Source organism: Rhinolophus ferrumequinum, chromosome 21 (assembly GCF_004115265.2).
Source record: "Rhinolophus ferrumequinum isolate MPI-CBG mRhiFer1 chromosome 21, mRhiFer1_v1.p, whole genome shotgun sequence".
In the NCBI taxonomy this organism is placed as follows: domain Eukaryota; kingdom Metazoa; phylum Chordata; class Mammalia; order Chiroptera; family Rhinolophidae; genus Rhinolophus; species Rhinolophus ferrumequinum.
In genome coordinates, this window is record NC_046304.1 from 10,113,849 (window position 1) to 10,138,895 (window position 25,047).

At 49.6% G+C, this 25,047-nt stretch overlaps 1 protein-coding gene across 5 annotated transcripts in view; it reads right to left on the bottom strand.

Annotated features, from left to right (window-relative positions):
- NTN1 (netrin 1) overlaps window positions 1-24,860 on the bottom strand; it is a 195,676-nt gene extending 170,816 nt beyond the window's left edge. The window contains exons 1-2 of one of the 5 annotated variants that reach the window (XM_033090226.1): window positions 24,660-24,860; window positions 8,106-9,187 (exon numbers count right to left, since the gene is read on the bottom strand). In XM_033090226.1, the coding sequence (XP_032946117.1) occupies window positions 8,106-9,123 (1,018 nt within the window). In that variant the 5' untranslated portion in view covers window positions 9,124-9,187; window positions 24,660-24,860. Of the gene's footprint in view, window positions 1-8,105; window positions 9,188-9,640; window positions 9,906-9,925; window positions 9,982-10,287; window positions 10,344-24,659 lie in introns of those variants that run through there. The other 4 variants (XM_033090221.1, XM_033090225.1, XM_033090223.1 and 1 more) reach the window with 4 other exon arrangements.
- Window positions 24,861-25,047: the final 187 nt, after the last annotated feature.

Below are 25,047 nucleotides of genomic sequence, written 5' to 3' on the forward strand. Positions count from 1 at the left end.
GGGAACTGTAGTTTCTAGAAAATCTCGACATGGAAGAAAACAACAAAAACACCATGATAGACCAAATGCAGGAGAGAAAAGTGAACTGGACGAAACTCTAATCCTTCCATGATACAGGAGCCAAATCCGAAACCTGCTTCAAGATCCTCAGCACCTCCCAGTGTCCACAACATTTGGCAAAGTTCCTCACTTTGGGGGCCCTCCCATGTTTACAATTAGTGCAAGTGTACAAGTATTCACCTTTCCACATGCACAACCTCCCCAGTGAGAGTGTATTTCACCTGCAGGTAGGGCATCCACTTCACTTCTCTTTACATCCCAGTCAAGAGCCACCTGACCACTGAACACTCCAGAAACGTCCACTTACAGGATACTTCCTTTTTTTTTTAATTTTGGAATATTGGGGAACAGTGTGTTTCTCCAGGGCCCATCAGTTCCAAGTCGTTGTCCTTCAATATAGTTGTGGAGGGCGCAGCTCACTGACCCATGTGGGAATCGAACCAGCAACCCTGTTGTTCAGAGCTCACGCTCTAACCTACTGAGCCATCCGGCTGCCCCACAGGGTACTTCTTTGTCTGCAGGGTGGAGCAGCAGGGAAAGGTCTTCTGAGACTGAAAATAGCATACAGCTTTCATCTCTTAGGCTATTCTAAGCAGTAATGGCTGCCTAGGTTATTATATTGAGAAGAGTTCCAATACCCTAAGACCATTTCTGGACTTAGGAAAAAAGAGTCCTGTGATTGAGTAGCACTGTCTGCCCCGGGTTCAGAATGGGACAGTGGTGGTACATTTGCTAGACACTCACCACAGCCACTCCAAGCAGGAACAGATGAAATAAGCACTGACACTGGTAATCAGGCAGGCAGGAAGTGTCCGTCACTTTGGGACCTCAAATATGGAATATAGCACAACAAATAGGCCCCCAGGAAACTAAAAGAGATATCTCATTTCCTTGTTACACAGGACTCAATTATTCAAATCCAGCTCCTTCAAAGGTCCCTATAGTCCTACAGGTTGTCTGACTTCGGTGTGGAGCTTCTGGAATGTGTGAAAATTGGACAACAACCAATTATCTCTCATCTGTAGGCAGAAAAGGACTGGAGGAAAATCTAGAAAATCTAGCAATAGCACTAGCCAGAAAGGAGCATGGATGGGCCCCCAGCTAAAACCCAGCCACCTGAAAGAGGGCTCAGACCTCACTTAGGCTGGCTTGAATCCTCCACAGAGAGAGATTTCCAGCATCTCCTTCCAGGCACTAGCTGAGTTGGAAAGATTCTTTAGTTATCAGTTGATGTAATGAACCAGGCTGTTACTTTCTGCTTTTCAAGGTTCTCACCCAACAGATTTTCTTTGACCTCTGAAAAGAAACTTGGAAGTCCACCATACCTACAGAGACATCTTTCTTCTGGGTCTTTTTTTTATATATATACATTAATGTACTGCAACATGAATTCATTTCAACTTAACTGTAGCTACTATACTAATCTTGATGGCAGAAGGGTCAGTGATGTCCAGGGATGACCCTAACATAGGTAAAGGCAGAGCACACTGCTCCATTCCTTGGAAGCACTCCTGCACACCTGTCCCCTCGGATGACATCTTCCCTTGTTCTCTGAGTGCCATCGGATGCCTCTGATAGAAATGTCCATTGCAAAGGAGGCTGGGGGCAGGAACTTAAGTGTCGGAAGGGAAAAGCTCAGAGTAGAGGCATTCTGCATCTCACCCATCACAGGACCACAGTCCCTTCTCTCTGTCAGAGGGTAGAACCAGCACAAAATAACATAGCCAGGGCTGAACACACACCTAGCTAAGGTCTCCAAGGAGCTGGGGATGGGAAGGGAATATTATTTCTATAGGCAGAGGACTGACAACTGAAATGGGCCTCTGCCTTCTGATGTGTGTGTGTGGGTGGGGGAGGGGTGTTTCACATGCATTATACAATGTTTCAAAGGCAGATTAAAATCCAATTCTGAGTTTACAGTAGAGATACATTTTTGAAATAAGAACAGGGAATACAACAATACTGAACTCACTATGTTGTGCTATACAAGTCAAACCTCAGGACAGCAGGCAGTACAGAGGCAAAGAGACCTGTGTCTGGAGGACTGTCCCAGGCAGCTCACTTATTTCAGAACAACCGTGCCTTGGAGCTGGTTGTAATAGGACATGGCTTTTATGTGACCAGCCTTCAAAACAAGCACTGCTAATATGCCCTGCTCTCTGTGTACGCAGTGGCGTCACTGAATAAGCCAAGATGTACCCTGCAGACCTGTCCACACTTAGATCAGTTTGTGTAAAAATTGCCCTTTGGTGGCAGGGACATCTGTTTTTCCAAAGTTTCGGTTCCTTGTGGCAATCTGATTAATGGAAGCGAAGCGCACATAAAGCACCCAGTACAATGCCTGGCATTTAGTAGGGGTTTGTGGTCTGTTTTCAGAATGCAACCTGACAACCACCTTGGACTGACATTCTAAGCTCTGCAGTTCCCCGGCCACCCAAACCAATGCCACACTTTTCGAGGCTATGGAGACCACAACGGGTGATATGTGTCTTTCCAGATGACAGGCAGAATGCTGCGGGCCTCTTTGCAAGTATTAGGTTGAAATCCTGAGCATTTCAAAAGCCTTCCTACACCTCCAGTCTCCCTCTAATGAAAAGCACTGCAGAAACCCAAGGTAAGATTATCACCTCTATAAAGGAAGAAGAAAATACTGGCTCACAAAATATCCGTGCTTGTGCATGATAGATAAGGTTGTTTTATAATCCAGTTCCCTAGAGAGCCATTTATTTTGGTGAGGCCAGTGTGCATAGCAGACACTATACAAGCCATCAAGATAACGCGAATACCAACCCAGTGGACTTTTGAAGTGTAAACATAAAAGTCTATTAAGAATACAATGTTGGTTTAATCCCAAGACAAAAAATTTACTTAATGAAAAGCACAACTCATCTCAAGAAGGAAATATCGATACCAGCTGTGAGCAGAAAATGAGGGGATTCCTTCCAGGGAACATTTGAATTTCAACCCACTGCCTTTCCAATATTTTCTCTGGACATAACGTCTCAAATACTTTTCCGAGGATCTCATTTTTCTGTAGGAGGAGGAGGAGGAGGTCAGAGAGAAGTCTGGGCAGGGCCAAAGGAGAGCTCAGCAGAGCCTGGAAACGCAGAGACCGGCCCCACAAGGTTTGCCCTGACACGACTCTGTCTCTCTTCTCTGGGGAGCATAGAGACTAGCCTCCCTGCCCACCAGATGCCAGGGAGAACCGCAGCAAGACGTTCCTTCCCGCTGCCATGGGGCCAACAGAGGTAACTGACAGCCCTGTGGTGCTGACACACATTAGCTGCCCCTACTAGCACCACGTCACTGACAAGTATATGCCATTAAACTCCTCTCTTTAATAACAACACTGCCAAGAAATTTTTCAATGTGTTCCCAGAGAAGCAATGGGATTCTGGGTACTAAGGAGAAAAGAGAAGGCCTTATTAAGGAAGATTTTCAGAAGGAGTCCTTAAAGAGGATTTTTCTGATTACGAGCTCTAGTCTACCACCTTTGAGAGAGATCACAGATGCTGGAATCAAGAAAGACTTGGTCATTAACAACACTTGTGGATGCTGAGAACCCACCAGGAAGTCTTTGAACCCTCTTTACTTCTATTCCTAACTCCCAGCTCCCACCAAGCCTGATGGCCAAACTGAAACACAACTTCTTATATATAATTTCATATTTAAGCAAGTATGAATAGAATAAATGTAATGTAATATAAGATCGTATTATATAACATAACATAAGATGGAAACCACCTGCAGTTCTAACAAGAAGCAACAGGTTGTTCCAACTTCTCTCCTATACATGGATATGTAACTGCCGTTCATCCCTCCATCCATCCTACGGGGATGTAGTACAGAGGATGCAATAAAACAAGGCATAAACATCAGGCTGGAGTCCCAGCTCTGCCACTTACTAGCTGTACAGGCATGTCGTACTAATAGCTAGTAGGCTTTGGGTAAACCATTTCATGTCTCTAGGTTATGGTTTCCTCATCTGTAAAATAGAAACAATAACAGTGTCTATTATGAGCATAGTCACCATGATTAAATGACTAAATTAATGTGAGTGCTTGGCAAAAAATTAGCCCTCAAGAGTTAATCGTCATAATGACAATAATTATAATAATTACTATGACTATGAAAACATTCACTGATCTACAGCTGTGTGCCAGGCTCTGGACTAGGCAGCAAATAATGTTAGCCTTCTGATTTTGCTGGAGTCTTTAGCAGGGCATTAGATGTCTCATGGCAACATCATCAATATAACCTCCCTCTCTTCCTGGGGATGACGGTAGGCCCACACACCAGAGCCGTTTACAGCGTGAGGAACCCCCTCCCAAAGCCATGTTTAAACAATTACGAGCATTATGTTGCAGGTACCCATGACCAGAGGAGGCCAGCCCAGCGTGGTGCTCATCTTGCAGAGACGTCTTTTGTGTGGGTTTTGGGTTTCAGCTGGGCAATGCAAAGCCATAGAGTGAGTCGCAAAACGAGTTTTCATAAGCTCACCCTGTCACAAACCAGTCAGGGGTTCATGCTGACATCCCCACAGTAAGATTAAACAGCATGCTTCGTCAGGCACTAAATACCAACACAGCTCCGACGTCAGGGGGACACTGATTAAAACTGATGTCAATAATTTATGAAACACAATATGGTCTTCAGATGCTGAAAGAAAGAAAGAAAAAAGGAAGGAAGGAAGGAAGGAAGGAAGGAAGGAAGGAAGGAAGGAAGGAAGGAAGGAAGGAAGGAAGGAAGAAAGAAGGAAGGAAGGAAGGCAGGCAAAAATGGCCTAGCAACCCAGGTGGTTTAAAATTGTTCGTCTATTTATTTTCCCTTCAATGTACACATGCCCCACCCCCACTATGCATGTAAGTGCTTCTTTACACCATGATTGTAAGTGCACATGTGTATAAAAGCATGTGAACACTGCTGATACATATGAGCGGAAGAAAGTATTTAGTTATTCCACTGAGAGCTGTCGAGGTTGTAACGTTATACACAGTCTTGTCTTTCATATTGTTTTGAGAGGTTTTGGGGGTTTTCTTTTTTCCGGAAGAAATCCAAAATTGCATGTATAATAAAATTGGGCTTTACAAAAGTTCACATTTATTCCGTAGAGAACTCAACCTTGAAACAACACCAAAAAGAAAGCTTGACCAAAGAAGACCTATAGGATATATGCATTTCTCAGTAATCCGAAAGTACCTTGGCCCTATGTAAAAGAACCATTTAGTCAAATGATAATATCAAAGTTTTCTTTAAAAGTTTTAGGGTTGGAGGTGGTTAACCTGGGAAAAGATGCCATTTTAGTCGATTATAAATTGTCTCGTTGTTTTATAAAGGCAAAACCAGAACAGCACAGTGACAATGCTTCATTTTTTATCAAGACTGATTTTTTTGGAATAAGAAAATATATACCTTTCTACTTTGCCGTAGTTGTAAATAATCTGGGTAGCTTGACTTTATATGTCAACAGTGTGAGATTCACAAGATGGGATTACGTTGGAGGGAAAAAAATCTGAGCTGCTGATAGTACAACAGTTAGGGTTTGAAGGATTTATTAATGCTTTTTCTTAGCACAGTGCTCTGTAGTGTCTCAGAACACCTGTCAAATACTAATTCGTTCACATATCTCCACTACAGGACCTTTTCATAAAAAGCTCGACCTTTAATTGTAAATCACTTTTAAATTGTCCTTGCTGGCTTTCTCTTTCACAGAATGATGGAAAAATCACTAAGACTTTAATTAAGACTTTATGGGGACTTAAACATGACTTTCCCGGCTGTATCTACAAGGTATCAGAACATCTATTCAAAAAGGAAACTAAATAACTTTAACATAGTTGAATTGGCTTGTTTTTATAAGATGACTGAATAATTGGCAAGACTTAAAGATACTTTAACTACTGAGAATTAAAATAACTTCAGTAAAAACCAGAAAATAGCCGATTATTTGTCATGTAGATTATGTACTTATTAGGCCTAATTAAACTTCTTGAGCAAAAAGGCTTACTAATTACATTAGTTAATATGTTGATTGCTCAATTTGGCTTTTAAAAAATGGTCAATCCAATTTGTGCACATAGTTAGTGCTTTAGTCAAAATACGAAATCCTAAACTATAGAGGTTATTTCAAGTGTATGGCCATTGTTATAGCAAATGCGGGCTATGCCTCCACATCCAAAGTGTCAGGGAGAGACAGGGGTGGCTGGTGTATCTGAAAAATACTAACGCTAAGAGAAATCTTCAAACCAGTAAAACGTTACCACAACATCCAGTTTATTTGCCTGGATGTATTATTCACTTGTATTTGTCCAATTAGACCCTGCTGGTGACAATTTGAAGGTATCTTTCACATGCACATACAAACTAAAACTGATAGCAAAACCCTGGGAGGCCCTTGGAATGTCAATACAGGGTTTTTACGCACAAAAGGAAGAAAAGAGGAAAGGGGGAAAGGAAGAGATGGGAAAAACCACCAATTCTGAAGGAATTCAGCAGATCAAAGGAATTTTACTCTCAAAGAACACTAAGCCCGGGTGTAACTACTATCTCACTGCGCAATCCTGAAAAGTCTCTTCAAACTGGCAACCAGTTCTGTCCCTTAAAGGAGGAGGAAGAACAATTCGGTCTGCAAAAGCGGGACACATGGACTGAAAAATGGAGGCCCCGCCATGCAACAGGAGGCACAGCCCTCTGCAGACCAGGACGCTTGACTGGGCCTCAGTGCCCACCCTGCTCTCCAAGACATGTTTTCCATTCGCTTGCTCAAAAGTCTGCATCCGCAGTCATGAGGCACAAACTATTCGACAACAACATGACACAATTAATCAGAACCAGACCTCAAAACGTGTGTTTGTGGGGACCAGCAAACTTTGCAATGTGCCTCAGAGGGTGAAGCAATTGAAGAGACTCACAGTGGCTATTTGGGGGATTGGGAGTGGAAAGGAAAAAAATCTATCTGTTCACAAAAGAGTGCACACCAAATGGCACTTTACGATCTAAATAATTTTCATTAAAATGAAATGAGGGATTTGGAAATTTACATCTCATACTGGAAAAGTAAAGTATTGTCTTACTACCCTCCCCCTCCTTTTCTCCGTCACCCCTGTCACCCCCCTCACCCCCGAAACTGATGCCTGAGAGTTTCTACAGCAGCAAAGTTGTACAATTCAGAAAGAGAACATATCCCTTTTTTAAGCCTCATTTCTGAACCAACATATTCACCAGTGCCGGTTTTGTCAGATTTTTCTTTCAGGAACTTAAACCCCATTATAAGGCGAGAATCTGGACCCTTAGTTAATTCAAAACTGTTTAATTTCACCAAAGCCTGACACTAACAAAAAAATCTGGTATACTTCTTTTTTTGGACCAGGATTGAATTGGTTTCAAATAATTACTGAACTCTCCTTTGTAATCTGTAGATAGTAATTAATTTAAATCACATCATTCTTTTGCTAACACAAACGCGCTATCCCAAAGAAAAAACAATTTTTTTTTCAAACCATAAAAGACAAATGAAGGGCACAGGAATGATATTCGTCGGGTACCGAACTGGCCCCAAACTGCAAATCCTTTTGCCATCTCCCAAGGGATTTGTGGTAGTGGGGCTGGAACTTCCCGGGAACCGGGCCGGGTTCCCCAACAGCGCGCCCAGCAGCAGCCCTAGGAAAGGGGTGGGGGGTGAATCCCAGGGTCCCGCCAAACTGAGAGGAAGGCAATGAGTGTTTGCATTTGGATCCGGGGTTAGGGGGACAAGTCGGCAAATTTTCTGCGAAACCCTCTCCCCGCAGCATTTCCCGTGTCTTGGCTTCGCAGTGCGCACTGGGAGCAAACCCGAGCGTCCACCTCCAGCGCCACGCAAGATAGTAGACCTGCTCTCTGCCCTCCCGGGTCCAGGATACCCCGGAACGCAGCTCCCACCATTCCCGCAGTGGATGCTACTCGGGTGCAGCCGCCGCCCGCGAACCGGAGAACCCGTAGTTGGGAGTCCCGGGAGAAGCTGACCGCGTCCCCGCCCGCCTCCCGCGTCCCCGCGGCGCCCCACTCACCCACGCACTCGTTGGCCTCGCGGGCGGTGGCGCGCTGCCAGGGCCGGTCGTAGTGGAAGGGCTTGCAACGGTCGCACTCGGGACCCGCCGTGTTGTGCCTGCAGTCGCACACCAGGCTATCGTCGCGGTCGCGCACGCAGCGGGCCGCGTGGCCATTGCACTTGCAGCGGCCGCCCACCTGCAGGTCCGACACCGCGTAGAAGTACGAGTCGCGCGCCAGCTCCGAGTCGTCCTCGTTCTCGTCGCCGAACGTGTGAAGGCGGCTGAAGGCCACGCGGATGTCGGTGGCCGTTACCCAGTCCTGAAGCACCGGTGAGTTGTCGAAGTCGTGAGCCGAGGGCCGCCCGTCCAGCGTGCTGAAGGCGATAAGGCCGCCCGAGAGCGGACGCATGTCCGTGTGCGAGTCGGTGCACACGGCCTCTTGCTCGTTCTGCTTAGTGATGGGCGCGCGGTGCGGCCGGTTGTACATCTTGCGGCATTGTGTGGAGTAGAACTGGAAGGGCACCCACGTGCGCCCGTAGTCCATGGACTTGTAGATGGCCATGGACTCGGGCCGTGGCGAGCAGAACTGCAGGCTCACGTACGTCACCTCGAACTTCTTGCCGAGCGACAGCGTGAGCGTGACGTTGTGCGGAAACTGCAGGTAGTTCTCGGACTGCCAGCACGTCAGGTTGTGGGGGTTGTTGAGATCGGTGAGGAAGGCGGGTGGATGCGCCTTCTTGGGGTCCGACGAGTTGCAGAGGTGGCAGGAGCGCAGCCGCTCCTCGCCGCGCTCGCTCACCACGCAGTAGCGCGCTGGGGGCCGGCCGCAGGTACTGGACACGCGCACGTCCTTGCCGAAGGCCGCGTTGACAAAGTCAGGGATGCAGCGGCGCGGGTGGCCGTTCTCGTCCGTGCAGGGGTCCGGCTGCGCCGCCTGGCCCGCGAACATACTGAGCCCGGGTCCGCCGCGCACCGCGCCCACCAGGCAAGCCACCGCCGCCAGCGCCGCCAGCGCCTCCCACACTGCGCGCATCATGCTGCGTCCAGCTTGCCCCGGCCCCGCCGCGCCGAGGAGTCGGTCCGACCGCCGCAGAAGGCGCCTGCGGAGAGAGGGGAGCTGCGCTCAGCCAGCGCACCCCGCGCCCTCCACCCCCCGGCGGGGCGGAGAGCGGGGGCGCGGGCGCACCCTCCGCTTTCCCAACACCAATCCGGCAGCTGACTGCCCGCCTCGCTCCCCAGAGTCCCGGGGACAGGCGAATCCTGGAGCCCCCAAGCCCGCACTGCCCGCGCTTCTTCCCGAGCAAGCGGCGAGCCGGGGCCGCGGACCAACGCTCGGCTTCCCAGCCACCACCGCCTCCATGCCGCCCTAGGGGCATGCCCGCGCCCGCCTACCCGTCCGCAGCCAGCCCGCCCAGCACCCCAAGTCGCCGGTGCAGGAAAGCACCGGGTCCTCCAACCCCACACGCCCCGCGCCCCTTCCTCCCGCAGCCTGGGGACCCTCTCCTCTGCCCCCGATAGCGTCCCCGCCGGAGAGTCCGCGTTCAGGACTTTACCTCTGGAAAGGGCAAAAGAGAAAGAAAAGTTTGCCCAGCCCCGGCCGGGGAGCCCGCACGCGGGACGGCGAGAGCCTCTCGCTCGCTGCTAGCAGGCGCGTCCTGCCTCAGCGCCGGCTTGCCAGCTCCATGCCCGGCGCGGCCGCTGCTGCCCCAGCCCCAGCCCTGGCCCGGCAGCCGCCGCCGCCTCTCTCGCCCGAGTGACTACGCGGCCGCCCGGCTCCCGCTGCTACCGCCGCGGTCGCAGTGCTGCCCAGCCCGCGCCCGGGGCGCACACACACTCACGCTCGCTGGCGCGCACTCACACACACGCACGCACGCCCCCGAGGGCTCTGCCGCCGCCGCCGCCGCCGCCGCTGCCGCCGCCACTCGCTCCGGGAGTGGGGGGCGGAGGGGAGCGCGGGGGCGGGGGGGCGGGACCGCCGGGCGGGGCGCCGGCCAATAACGTCGGCGAGAAGCCGCCCGCTCGCGAGCAAAGTTTTCACCCCGGGAAAGAAGAAAGTTAAAGGGAACCAGCCCGGGACACGGAGAGAGCGAGAGCGCAAGCGGGTGGGAACCGGGGAGCCCGAGATAGAGAAGCAGAGACAAAGAGAAAGCGAGAAGAGCGCCCGGGGAAACCCCGGAGAGGGGGCTGGGCCCGCGCGCACCCCATGGAGGGAGGAGGGGCCGGCGGGGGACTGTCAGCCTCTCCCCGGCCCCGCGCCGCCCGGAGAGCCCCGCAGGTTTCCGCCGGCCCCACGCCTTGGGGAGCGCGCACGCGGGGGGGAGGGGACAATTTTCTCCCTCCTGATCCCAACCAAACACATCTGTGTTTGTTTTCTTTGCTGCGCGGAGGTCGGGGCCTTCCTCTAACCCAGCCTGATGGCCCCGGTGGCACCGCGTACAGGACCGTGCCCCTGTGGGCAAACAGCCCTGGGTCATGAGGAAGGGGAGGAGGATGTAACCTCCGCCTTCTCACCCCTCCTGCCCGAAGCCCCTCGGGTCTGGCGAGAAGAGGCGGCTCCTCTGGGTCCCCCTTCCCTCCGCAGTTGTCAGTGCGCGCTTGGGCCTATCTGTCGGAAACGCGGCTCCTTTCATGCCGGGAAAGCTGTGGTGGACAGGAGACTATAGGAGAAAGAAGCCGGACAGCACCTGGGCACTGGCCAACGCCCCTCCCAGACAAGTCTGCAGAGCCTCAGGCTGGGGGAAGCCCAGCCCAACCCACATCCCTGGGGCAGGCTTATAGGTCCTTCTTCCTGGCTCACTTTTTTAAGGGTGCTATGCCCTATTCTCTCTCATGGGAGCCCCACAACTTTGCAAAGCAGGTTATTAACTCCTTTTTGCAGATGATCCTGAGGTCTCAGGAGGTGAAGAAACTTGCCCAAGATCTCCCAGCTAGCAAACATCAAATCCAGGAATAGACACCTGGGCTCCTTCCTCTCCTCACATTTGTCAAATGGACATTCCCACCCACTTATAGTCTCATGGAGCATTCTGGGGGCCACCCAGGCTTCTCCTTCTTGCCTCATTCTCTGCCACCTTAACAAAAGGACTGAGGACAGTGACAGCATCCTTTGACCATCTTGCAAAGAGCTTTGGGGGAAAGAATGCACTGGACTGAAAGTTTGGAACTAAATTTCTGTTGATTTATTTGCTACTAGGAATAGGTCTGGATTGAAAGCCCACGGTCCTGTTTCTGGCCCAACGGCTGACTTGCTGCATTAGGTCCATCAAGTGCCTCATTTTGTCTTATTGGCATTTTCATTAACTCTGAGACTCTGAGAAAGGGCCTAGGTTCATCTGGCCCAGCTCAGTCTCCTTGGAAGAACGCCTTTCTCGGCCTCTGTGAGAGACAGCCCCCCAAGCCAGCTCTTCCAGGCATGGGAGTTCCCCACAGCCCAAGGAAATAAATCCATTCCATTGCAGGACAGCCTGGATCCATCCTCTCCCTGGGGCAGTGCTTTTAGCTCTGCCTTCTTGTGCCATCACCACTCTCTACACTGGTTATTTATGCCTTACCTGTGGCAGAGAGGATTTCAGGTGACTTATAAGGGTGCTTAAAACATGGCAAGATAACATATTAATAAATTAGAAAGTGAGGTGAAAGGAGATAAATGAAATGTTTAACCACGGTGGAAAGTGAAATCCCAGTGATATGTAAGGCAGCATAGCAGTTAGAAGGACATGCTTTAGAGCCAGAGTGTGATACTGGCAAGTTTTGCAACTTTCTGTGCCTTGTTTTCCTCATTTGTAAAAGAGGTACAATAATACCTACCTCATAGGCTTGTGAGTATCAAATGAGTTAATACTTATCAATATTAGAGCTTGTAATATGCATGTTATATAATCTACATGAGTATACTTTCACACATATGTATATGTAAATATACATAAAGCCTGGCACAGAGTAAGTGGATGCAGAAATGTTAGTTCTTAGTATTAAATTGCTAGATCTTTATAGAAATTTAAATTTATTTCATAAATACATTTAATTAATCAACTTATAAAATGAAAAAAGCAAATTACAAAACACTATACCCCAAAAAACGCTATGCACAGATATTTTTATTTTTTCAAAAAGTATGCATACAGACAATATTGTTAATTGTGGTTATCTCTGGATAGTGAGATTAGAGGTGATTTTTTTTTTCCTTGTGTGTTCTCAATTTTGTATAGTAAAATAAGAGGGAAAGCTAAGAGAAGAAAGGAAAACCAAAAGGGAAGACCAAATAGAGATGGGAATAAAGCTAAAATGCACCCAGGAATGCCCTAGTCACCTCCTGTGGGTGGGTCACAGATTTGTCCCTAGAGCTTTCCCGCAGCCCAAGTGAAAAGGCCATGTCAGTTACACAATTCCCAGTGTCCACGAGATGAAAACAGACTTATTACTCAAGAGAATTACAACTATTTCTGGTACTAAAATCAGACAGGAATTTCTCCTGGGGGGCCTCATAAAGGGAATACAGTGTGAAGCAACGAGCAAAACCCCTTGGCGACACCCCCTTAACAGTCACAGCAGAGAGCTAGCTCTGTGCAGTGGTTTCTGGGATGGCCCACGACACCAGCTGATGGCATCACACCAAAACACAGGAAAAGACCCGCTGACAAGGACAGGGCTGAAAGAGGCAAACCGGGGTACCCCGCTCACCACCCGAGCCCTCTTGGGTCTATTTTGAGGTATGTGCAAGACTGGATCAGCGGGTGCTTTCCAAGTCTGCCTCCTGCTGCTGCTGGTTCTGTCCACAGAGATTTTGATGGCTCTTGCATGGCAGCAAGTTTGAAATTGCCCTTCGTGGATATAGCTATTTTACGTTGCCAGCTGAGCTGAGGGGAATTGGGGGCGGAGGGGCTTTTAATTTTTATTGTGGTCACTTAGGCCGAAGCTTATCTTCTTTAGTAGTTCCTGGTGGACAGGACTGTCTCACCTTGTATCTTGGAGGTCTGGAACATTCTGGACACAGTAGAACTTTTCTACTTCCATTCCAACCCACACCTCCCAGTCGGTCCAATTCCAGTCTGACACAGCAGCCCAGACCAAGGTTCTGCCTCTCCAAATTTTTGAAATCAGCTCCTTATCATCCCTCCGTTTTGTATTTTCTAGACAAAATGTTCCCGGTTCTTTTAAAGCTTTCTCATAGGACATTGTTTTCTGACTACTCTGCAGACTCCCAATGCCCTCTAATTTGTCAGTGTCCCTTCCTAAAACATACTGTCTTTTGAGGGGACAAATGAAAAAAACAGATGTCCAAGTGTTGTGAAAGCATCTCAAAGTGGGGGTTATAAATACACACCCGCAAAGGCATGTCAGGCTCTAAGCAGCGGGATCCATGATGCAAAGTGGAGTTCAAAACACAACAGTGTGGCTCTCGGGTGAGAAAGTAAATTCCCACGTGTTTCTTCAAGGAATGTGTTGGGAGGGGAAGCTGCCATTCTTGGCACCCAGCCTTACCTGAAGCCCGAGGATCACCCTAGGAAGAGGAGAATGTGGCAGATTCAAGAAAACTCAGAAGTAGCCAGAATAGGAGGAGGAAAACAGGAGACTCCGGTGTCCTAGAAACCAACAGGCGAGTTTCAAGGAAGGAGGGGCAGTGAGCACTGTCACATGCCATCAAGGTCAAGATAAGATCTGAAAGGAGTCCTTTGGATTAAACTGCAAGGAAGCCATTGGTGACCTTGACTGGCAGTGGTGGAAGAGTGGTGGGGACAGAAGCCAGACTGCCTCAGGTTATGGAGTGAATGGGAGGTGAGAAAGTGGAGATAGTGAGTGTAGACAACTTTCAAGAAGTGTGAAAACAAGTGGTAGGAAAGAGATGGGGTCATAGCAGGAAGGTGGCATGGGATTGAGGGAAGATTGGGATTTTTTATTGTTGTTTATAAGATAAGGCTATTTAAACATGCCCTAAATGTTGATAGGAAGGAGAAGGTTGAAAACAGATAAAACCAGCTTTGTAAAACTGGTGGTCAGGTGGTCTGAAAGCTTACCTTGTTTCAGTAGAACAGGAAGTGACACCACCTACTGAGAGTGAGGGAACAGGTGGGAGCATTGAAGCTTTGGGACAGGGGAGAAGGTTTGATGAGATCATTACAGAAAAGAGGATAATGTTTGCTGGGCAGATAAAGATCCTATTGAAGTTGGCGATTATCTATGAGAAAGAATGCAAACCAGCAAAGTCACTGGACTCCCCCACCCGCCGCCCCCAGCAGTGTTCAGCAGCCCCCTGTGTAGACCTAGAGAAAGCAGAACAATTGGATTAATCTAGAGTTGAGGGTTTGTTCCAGGAGGTGGGACAGAAGGACAAGGGGAAGAGGGTGGCTGATGTGACGGGCCATGAAGACAAAGCTAAATTTAGAGAGAAGGAAATGAAGGGCATGGCCAGAAGAGGGAATAGAGAGGCCAGGGGTCTAGACCTCTGGTGTTCACTACAATAGCTAGTAACCACATGTAGCTATTTCATTTTCAACTTGAATGAATTAAAATCAAATAAAATGTAAAGCTCACTTTCACAATTGCCCATGATTTGGATAGCACCAATAAAGAACATTTCCATCATCATCGAAAGTTCTATCAGACAGAGATGGTCTAGCAGATTCAGGAAAATAGAAGAAGAGGTGTGGTGGGGAATAACTAAGGAGACTGTGGTCCAAAACCAGATGTCTGAATTGAGGAGTCCAGAAGTGGAACAGCTCTGGGTGATGACATCGCCCACGGAGGGCAAGAGGGGAGTTTCTGCTGGGACGCAGAGCTGAAGGTGACTGGAGAGAAGGAGGTCAAGGTACCCAATAGGCTGTCCCCCTGGGGACTAAAGACACTCGGAAGCAGCAGCAGGGCTTGGGGCAGCGATGAAAACTGAACCGGTGCTGGTGTCTTCAAAGAAAGGGGAGTGACCTAGATGGAGAGGGGATTCCAAGGATGAGATGTGGACGGTAGAAGAGCTGTGTGGTTCTGGCCTGTAAGGAGCAGGGTTCTGTTGTTGGTGTTTTAATGAAGATGGAAGGCACGTTGGGGACTGAGGAAGACAACAGATCCCCCCACGAGGGCATTGGTATGTGTGGTGTGGGAGAAGAGCAGCCCCGCTGAAGGGCGCTGCAGTGTGCGTGGGGTAAGGCCGTGGGGTAAGCATGAAGGCAGGTAAGCTGTCAGTGAGCAGGGTGAGGATGCAGGGGAGGGCTTATCCCAAGGATGGGGTCACCAGATGGCACCGGCTAATGGTTTGTGAGCAAGGAGGACAGGAAGAGAGTAAGGGCTTAGGAGAAATGATATGACCTGAGGGGCTTTCATCATGGGCATGACTAAGGATTTTAGTCTTTACATCAAGCATTTATATAATGCTTACTGTGTGCCAAGCACTCTGCTAAGCACTTTATCAATCATTAACTCATAATAATCTTATGAGATTGGTGTACTATTATTTCCATTCCACAGAGAAGGAAACTGAGACACAGAGAAGGAATTTGCTGAAGATCACATCTCTGGTAAATAGAGGAGCAGGGATTTGAACCAAAATGGCCTGGTTCCAGTGTTTGAAGCTCTTAGCACCTATGAGCAAGACAGGCTTGGCTGCCATAAGCTTTCTGACACAAATGGGTCTCAGCCATCTCCAGACAGGAGAAGGGAGTCAAGTCTACCAAAAGTATGAGCCGTGATCTGGCTCGACTGTGCTTCTGAGCATGTCTGGTTCAGTTAAGAGGACAGACATTAAATGATTTGATTTCCAGGACTCCCAACTTAGGCTGGAAATTGCAGCAGCGGAGGTAATCCCAGCATCTGGCCTTGCCAAAGGGGTCAGTGTGCCCTAGATGGATTGTTTCGTTCAGAAATGGAAAGAACTTAGACCAAGCTTGATTCCAATTCACCATTTACCGATTGTATGACCTTGAACAAGTTGCTTTACCCATCTGAGCATGTTTTCTCACGGTGAAATTGGGGTCATCACACTTACCTTATAGGTTTGTTAGGTGCTTACGAAAATGTATTTGAAAGGAAAGAAGCTGGAACAGAGTAGATGCTCAAATATGTGAGAGTTAAGAGGTGCTTTTGTTTTATACTCATAGTCCTCAGATCTGGCTCCCAGATCCCTCACCCTAGAAGAATTAGGGGCATCTTCTCGTCTCAAGGCTTCTCGCGCCTGGCTCACCTAATCGGCCTCATGGAGATGGCTCAAGGGATCCATCCCAGGTCCCTGGACAGGATTCCAGGAGCTGTGACTGTTCTGGAAAAGGTTTTAGAGCATGGGAGGGCAGGGCTGGACAGTGCGTAGGGTTCCCAGAGATGTACCCATTTCTTCAGTGCTGTTTCTCTGCATCTTCAGCTCAGGCCTCCCCTATTGCAGGCTTCTTGGCTGAGGATTCAGGAGTTGGGCATAGAAGCCATCCAAACCCCAAATCTGGCAAATCCTTTAATCTACCAGAGCTCTTTGAAGGGGTGAAATGCCTGTGGATAGGGGGAACCAGCAGATGTAATTTATTTTCATTTGCAAAAAGCTTTTGACAAGGTCCCACCCTGAACGCTATTAAAATAAAGAAAATGGAGCACGGTGGGGGGAAGTTTTGTCATGGATGGAAGCCTGGCCTTCGAGGCAGGAAACAAAGGATGCAAATAAAGGACCGGTTCTCTAGGTGGAGAAAATAATTGGGGGGGGGAGAAGGGTCCTCTGAGCCCAGAAATGGGGCTCAATTCATTGAATATTTAGACAAAATCTGAAGGAGGGAGTCCCTTCAGTATAACCTCAAAATTTAGAGGTGACACCGGAGTGATGCCAAGAGAAATAGAGTGAATGGGAGGGTCTCAAGAGGGTGTTTGAATGGACTGTGGAACACAGACAGGCTTGGCAGAAGGCGATGCATTTGGTGAGAAGTAATTTGAAATTCTCTTATTGGACGCAAGGTTATCAGTTAATGTCGAAAAATACTATTTTAGGACTCAAATACAACCTTGTTGTTTTTGAGATTGTTTCTGTGGAGATTGTTTCTCCACAGAAATACTATTGGCATTCAGGATCAGAAAATCCTTACTGGGCAGATCCGTCCTGACCACTAGAGGACATTTAACATCTCTGACCCCTGTCCACTAAATACCAGGAGGTCCCATCCCCCCACACACACACCAGTCATTATGACAATTGAAAATTGGCTTCTCGTATGTACAAATTCCCCCGGGGAGAGCCCACCCCAGCACCCTGACCCACTTGAAATGTAGCCCATTTTGCTAATAAGGCCAAAAGAGGCTAAATACATTCTCAGGAAGAGTACTGGAAACTAAAGCAAGATACATCTATGATCTTCTAGGAAATCCTAGTCATCATATCTCAAAATACTTATGGAGGTAGAGATGGCCCAGACAGGGCCACCTTGATCGTGATAAGTGTGGGAAACACAAACAAAGCAGAGGAGGGGACAGAGAATGCCAGGAGAGGTAGATTTTAGACATGGTACTTGGAGGCAAGAGGAGGGTGGTCTCTGAGAAGGATACAGTAGAGCAGAGTTAAGTGAGGAAGGGGGCTGCAGGATAAGGGTGGGGTGGGGTGGGTGGTAGGAGAATGTGTATTCCAGCCAGAGGAAACAGCAGGTGCAAGAGTCCTGTGGCAGAGCTTGCCTTGTGTAAGGAACAGGAAAGAAGAGCTTGATGGAGGCTTGGTGAGCAAGATGGGGAGTGGTAGGAAGTGTGATCAGAGAGGCAGGCACAAGCCAGGGTATGCAGAGCACTGCAGACATTGATAAGTAATTTGAACTCCTTGGGATCCATCCTGGGTGCCTCCAAGGCCCTGGAGTTGCTTTTCCCCATAGCTCTTAATACCATCTTGTTTCCCTAACTAGTTCATGAGCTTCTTGAAGAAGGAACCGTGTCTTTCCCCTCTGAAAATCCCCAGTGTTTAACAGACTGCCTGACACAGAATAGGAATGCACTACAAATTCATTAAAATTAGTCAAAGACCACAGAATTATAGATAACTGATGGTGGTGCCCAGCTATGGAAGGCTTAAAAATGTTCCCCAAAAGATATCCATGTCTTAAACCCTGGAACCTATGAATGTTACCTTATACTGCTGAAAAGGGTCTTTGCAGATGTGATCAAATTAAGGATCTTGAGATGGGACTATCATCATGGATGATATGCCATCACACGTGTCCTTATAAGAGATTAGCAGAGGGAGATCTGACAAGATAGAAGGCCATGTGAAGACAGAGGCAGGAATTAGAGTAGTGCAGACACAAGCCAAGGAATATCAGTAGCCAGCAGAAGCTGAAAGAGACAAGGAACTCATTCTCCTCCAGGGCCTCTGGAGGGAGACAACATTTGATTTCAATCCAGTGATAGTGATTTCGAACTTCTGGCCTCCAGAACTGTGAGAGAATACATTTTTGTTGTTTTAAGCCACCAACTTTGTAGGAATTTGTTACAGTGGCCTAAGGAAGCTAATACACCAACATCCCAGAAATGCCAGAATTGAGAGGGTCCCTTGCAAATCTTAAAAGATGAGCTTGGGGTAAAGGAAAGAAACAAAAAGAGGGAATGCTAACACTCTGGTCTTGAGATGTTTGTGAAGTCTTCCTTTGGTTCTTCTTCTCATGAGTAGTGGCCATGTCTCACTGTTCTTTACCGCCCACAATGCTGAGTTCAGTGTCTCCAAGGTAAGCTTGCCAAGTGCTTGCTCTTTGTGTTAAGATATTGTAAACCCCCTTTTCTGGAGGACAGAGTTGCAGCACCCTTTATGATTTAGAACACATTCCAGAAGTAAGTCAATAGTCTCCTGAGCATTTGAGAGAAGAGTAGCCACAGTATCAGGGGACTTCAGTCAGAAATTCTTCACTTAGAAGCGTTTGTAAGCTGACATCAGGCCAGGCATCTTCTGTTCTCCCAGAGTCATAGAGAACCACAGATTAGGGTCCTGGAGAAATGGTGACTGCTGAACATGTTACGTTGAGAAGTGACAGCTGACAGTAGATTCTACCCCAGCCACCACCCAGGGACTTACGGCAGGTCCCACCCAGATTCATTGCTGCATTAGAGCCCAGTGGAGTTAGAGAATAGGAGCAGCCCTTAGAAAACATCCATCCAGTGTTCCCCAGTTTACAAATGAGGAAACTGAGGCAGGGAGGCTAAGCAAATTGCCGAGGAGCTGATGTTCCTAAAGATGACCGTGAGTTATCGAACTAGATTGTGGTCACCCATTCAACCTAGGGAACACCTCCTATATTTGGTCCTACTGACTTAGGTGGGGGAAAAATTATGATTCTGATGGAAAAAAATCCTTTTCGTGAAAAATTTCTAGGCTTAAGGGAGTAATCTTCTGTTAACTGCAAAAATCAACTATGTGGAACAGCTTATTTTTCCCAAATGTCAGTAAAATGAGGCATTACTGGTCTGCACATCACACAGGGAAAAATTTAGGGAGCTTAATTCCAAGAGGTAGTACAGGATGAAAACAGACATGGACCATCGATTCCAAACAGATTGGTTAAGTACATGAATTATTCAACTATGATAAGGTATTAAAGGAAAGTAGGATTTGGGTGGAAGGAGGGGACCTTTCTCTCACTGAGGCTAACATCAGGCAAGGAGTGCCACCATGCTAGCCCCAAAATGATGCCAGAAACCACACACAGGCTGGATGGATATGACCTAACCTAGAAAGCTACTTCCTAGGCTCTGGCTTGGGCACCTGGTTTATGGGGTCTCCCAGGAAGCCCAGGTTCCTAGCTCTGTTTGCATGGAGTTCCTTAGGTGGTCTGCAGGACAGTGCAGGCCCAAAAAGACTACTTGCACTGTGCTCCGATCTCACACACTCCCTGACCTTTACACTTCTGAGACGGTGGGTGCTATGAACTAAATGATTGTGCCCCCCTCCCAATTCATGTGTCGAAGCCCTAATTCCCAAGGATGGGATTAGTGCCCTTATAAGAAGAGAGATGAGAGACATAATCTCTCTTTCCACCATGTGAGAACACAGCAAGAAGGCAGCTGTCTGCAAACCAGGAAGACAGACTTCACCAGGAACCAAATCTGCTGGCACCTTGGTCTTGGACTTCCCGGCCTCTAGAACTGTGAGAAATCAATGTTTGTTGCTTAAGCCCCCCAATCTATGGTATTCTGTTATAGCAGCCTGAGCTAAGAGGGTGGGCAAGTCGTTTCACCTCTCAGAGCATCAATTTTCTCTTCTAAAAAATGTGGATGGTAATATTATTTATCTCCTTCCTTCCTCCCTCCCTTCCTTTCCCCTTCCTTCCTTCCTTCCTTCCTTCCTTCCTTCCTTCCTTCCTTCCTTCCTTCCTTCCTTCCTTCCCTTCGTTCCATCCATCCATCCATCCATCCGTCCATCCAAGTCTTCTGTGGATATCAGGAATACTGAGTTAAAAAAGCATATTCAACAGACCCTGAAGTGTCCAAAGCCCTAAACAAATATAATTTTTATAAAGTTATGTGGAACCAGCTAATCCAGTGCCACTACCATGACCATGGTTACCACAGGGCCACCGCTGTCTTGAGAGGATGACAAGCTGCCCTGGGCAATTGGAGATCATGTATAGGACAGTGACAACTAGCAGTATAGAAAGGCTGGAATTGCTGTTAATAATACTTTACTAATTAACAATTAGCCAATGAGCATGAATAATATGTATCAATAAAAAGTATTCGCTTCAGCTTGAGGTCAGCTAGATCCCTCAAGAGTAGAGTCTACAATCACAACCACAATTATCTTCATAATCACAATGATCACAATCACAACCATAGTCACAACCATAGTCACAATCACAACCACAATGGCAGCTCACACTCACAGAAAAAGAACACTGTCCTGGCTGTCGGGCCCAGTCTGGGAACTGACATTTTATATCTGAGCCAAGGGGTTTGTGTAGGCAATGATGGTGGCGAGGCCAGAAGTGAAATTGTGAGAAGTCTCTCTTCTTAGGGAAGACAGGGAAGGAGAGGATAAGCCAGACTATAGGTCCCATGACTGGGTGCAACCTCTTCGTTGCTTATTACTACATGTCCAACACCTAGCACGTAGTAGGCACTTAAAAAATGTTTGCTAAGTGAACACAGAGGGGCCCAGCCAATGTGTCCATATGTAAGGAACAGAGATTTCTTGGTGCCCAGGAACATGCCTGGGCTTGGGTTTAGTGGGTCTAATTTGGTTCTGAATCCATGAAACTTCATCTCCCATCAATTCTTCACCCCATTGCAGATCATATTGGTCTTGCTCCAGAACTTGGATGGTCCTCGGCATCATCAAAATCTCATTGTCTGTGATACACACACACACACACACACACACACACACACACACACACCACATCTCCTGGCTTCAGAGTGAGAATAAACCCCTTTCAGCAGGAAATAAGGACCCTCCCTGGGCTGGGTGCCCTCACCCTGGATCCAAAGGGCTCAGGAGACAACTGCCTCCTGCCCGGGCCCCCGCAGCTAAGATCTGATTTTCTCATCATCTGGATAGTCTCAGCAACTTGCAGCAAAGGGATGAACCAGGCTGACCTTTCTGGAGGTTTGTTTAAAGCAGAACAATGTTTGTCTTGTCCAAACACTATGAATTACTCCAGAGAATCCTGCCTAGTTTTACAATCCACAGCTACAAATGGCTTACATAAATAGGAACTCGTCCCCTCCCATGCCCCCTTTCTGTGCCTAACAGCTTTTCCTCCCCACACCGGTTTTCTTCCACTCTTCCAGACTTTCTCTCTATTCCTCCCACCCCCCACCCTGCATACCTTCTCTCCTCTGAGCCCCAGCAAGGTAAAGGGGCAGGTGATGGGTACTCTGGGCCACAGCCCGCACCTGGGTTATCGCTGGCTCGGATCGCCTATGGTGGGCTGCTCTGTCCCTGGTGTGGGCAGGGTTTGCCTTGCGAAGGGAGCTTCTGGGCACATTTGTACTACTTGTGCGGGGCCTGCAGTGCACTGTTAGCTCCAACTGCCAAAGACTGTTTGGTAAGAGGAGGCCCCTAGATTTGGGGCTCAGTGTCCAATGAGTCTGCAGCCCACTTAGGCCACTCCTCATCTGCCAAGGTGCTCAGCTCACCTACAGCGGCTCCCTCACAGGCTGCACACTCAGGGAATCCAGAGGTATCTCCTAGAACTAGACTCCATCCATTGCAAGCCTCCCATAGAAATAGGAGAAAGACTGTTCTGCTGATTAAAGTATGAGCCACAGAAAGCAAGCTGGGTCTGTGGTCCCGGAGGGAAGGAGTCGCAGGGGGAAAAGCCCAGTTTAGGCTGCATTTCCTTAAATATAGCCCCTGTACCGATTACATCAAAATGCTTTGGGCAGCTTGTTTAAAATGCAATTTTTGGGGTCCCTCCCTAGGCCCAGGAAAGCTCCCTTTGGGGGTGGGGCCAGGGGCTGATGCCCACAATATGATATTCACCATTGTGCTGCGAAATCCACTCTAGTTCCAGCCAGATGACTAACTAGCTGTGTGACACTGGCAGGCCACTTCAGCTTTCAGTATCACCATCTGTACAATGGCCCTATAATCTTTGAAGGGCCCCTCCCAGATCTTACAATGTGTGGTTTCAAGGAGAGGGGGACACCAAAACCCAAGAGCAGCCAAGGTGGGTGAGAAAAAAATCGATAGTCACTAAAGTTCCAAGGAGAGGTACTGGTGAAGACTTGGAGAGATGCCAGGGGCGTGGGCCGCGGGATTGGTAGTTGGAGGTGTGAATGGTGTGTGGGATCCTTCTACTGAGGGCCGGCGCGTGCACTTGGAGCCAAATGTGATCTCACTTCATTCTTGCTTTGCAGGCAAGAAAACTGAGATTCGAGGGAGGAGTGACTTCCATTCAGAAGCTGGTGAATCTCATGGGATTCAATCCTCTACACACCCTGGAACACCCATCTGGCCATTCCAGAAACACCCCTTCCGGCCAGCTGTTTCCCTTGTCATTCCAGCCTCTCAAATGAGCTTCAAACTTAGAACCACAGCTCCTTGTCTTCCCCCGATGGGAAGGTCCCACTGGGCCCCGCGAGGTGGAAACACGGTGAGCCCCCACCGCAGGAAAATCAAGTGCCTGGAACTTCACCCTGGATAGAGCCACGCTGGCCCTGCCCACCGGAAGGCTACTTGGTCCGCAGGGTTAGGGCTGCAGTGCACCATCCGGCTTTGCCAGAGGGCCAGAGGCGCCGCCTGGGAAAGGCCCCAGCTTTCAGAGTCCTGAGTCCATTTGTACCCAACACTCCGGGTTGAGAAGAGGTCAGAGGATAAAGCCGGCCGTCGTCACCAGCTCAGTTGATGCCCCAGGCAGACCCTAGGGTGCGGGCAGGAGTGGCGAGCTGGAAGGCACGGTGTCACCTCCCCAGCCCTGCGGGCGAAAGAGCTGATATCTCAGAGAACCCAGAATTAAACGTCTGTGAGGGTCGGGACTGCACCATTTGGCCCTGCTTCTGCGATCTGCGCTTGTGCATTGGATTCCACTTAACAATTTGGGAAATCTAGAAACTTGCTGCGTGGCCACAGGCACACTATGGACGGCTCTGGGCCACGGGTCCTTCTTTTTTGCGAAAAGAGGGGTTTTGGACGGACGCTCTCCAGGCCGCAGCTCCAACGTTCGCGCCTTGAATTAGCTGCGCCTCCTTCCAGTTTAGCATTTTATTTTCTAATCAAGCTCTTTGTCCCCTGCGGCCTTAACCGGAGCCCCGTGCTTCCGCGTTTCCTTTCGTCCCCTGCCCCGGTCTCTCTCGCCCGACTTTCCCGTCGAAGGCACTCGAGTGAGTGATTCCCGGGAGCCGGGGCCGAGGCCGGCGGGTCCGCGGCGCGGCCGGGGCTGTATAGAAATGGCCAGAGAAGCCGGCGGGCGCGGCGGCGATTTATTCTGGGAGTGACAGCCCCTTTGAGCGCTCAGCGAATGGCATTTTCTGTCTGTGAAAGCCTTTCTTCCCACCTCTGTTCAGATTAGCCCGGGGGATGAATGCGCCCATTATCCAGCCCGCTGACCATTCTGAAATGCCAAATTAATTACTAAGCACTGAATCAGGCGCCGGGGCCGGGGCACTGGGAGGTGTGAAAATAGCGAGCGGCTGGAGATGGGGAAGGCGAGGGGCGCAGCGCCGAGAGGCCGGGAGGGGTGGCCCCGGGCGCGGGCGCGGCGGGACCGGGGCAGGCTTGGCCGGCCGCCGAGCGCGACCTGCCGGCGTGACCGGGCGCGACCGCGGGGCGAGCGGGCTGGAAAGGGACCCCGGCGGGCAGGAAGGCGCAGAGCAGGGTGGTCACTCCAGCAGGCTAGGGCTCTCCCGGACCGCGACCAGAGCGCGCCAAGTGCGCTGGGCGCGGGGCCGGGGCTCTGGCGTGCGCCACGCGCGGGCGCCTCTTGCCGAAGCCCCGCGGGGGCAAGGCCACCCCCAGACGGCCCCAGTCCGCGGCCACCCGCTCCCTCCCCGCCCCTACGCTTCACCGCTCCAGCTGCGCTCCTAGGCCTTCAGAAAACTTGGGCGCCGCCCTCCAACCACAACCCAAGCCAGAGCCTGGCGAGCGCGGGGTCACCCAGGGCGGCCCCCACTGGACCCGGACTCCGGCTGATGGACAGCACTTACCTTCCCAGGCCCGGGTCGGAACAGGGAGGCGAGATCTCGGCGGCTACAGCTGGAGTGCGCGGAGCGCGGAGGAGCGCGCGCCTTTAAGACTCTTCCCCAGGACTCCGCCAGGTGGTGTCAGGCCCGCCCGGCCCTTGCGGCTCCTCACCCCCGCGGCCACCCTGCTTCCCAGCCCGTCCCGGGCAGAACCCCAGCCCCTCGCTCCCACTGCTAGCCCTGCCGCGCCCGCTCCAGCGGAGTTGAGACAGAAGCTCAGGAGGACAGGATGGGTATCATTTGGGATACACGGATGACCAAGAGAAAGCCAGGCATCCTATCCACGCTAGATTTGGTTGGCCTGGAGATGGAGGAATCAATTTTCTTGGCCGGATGCTGGAGGAGGGGGAAA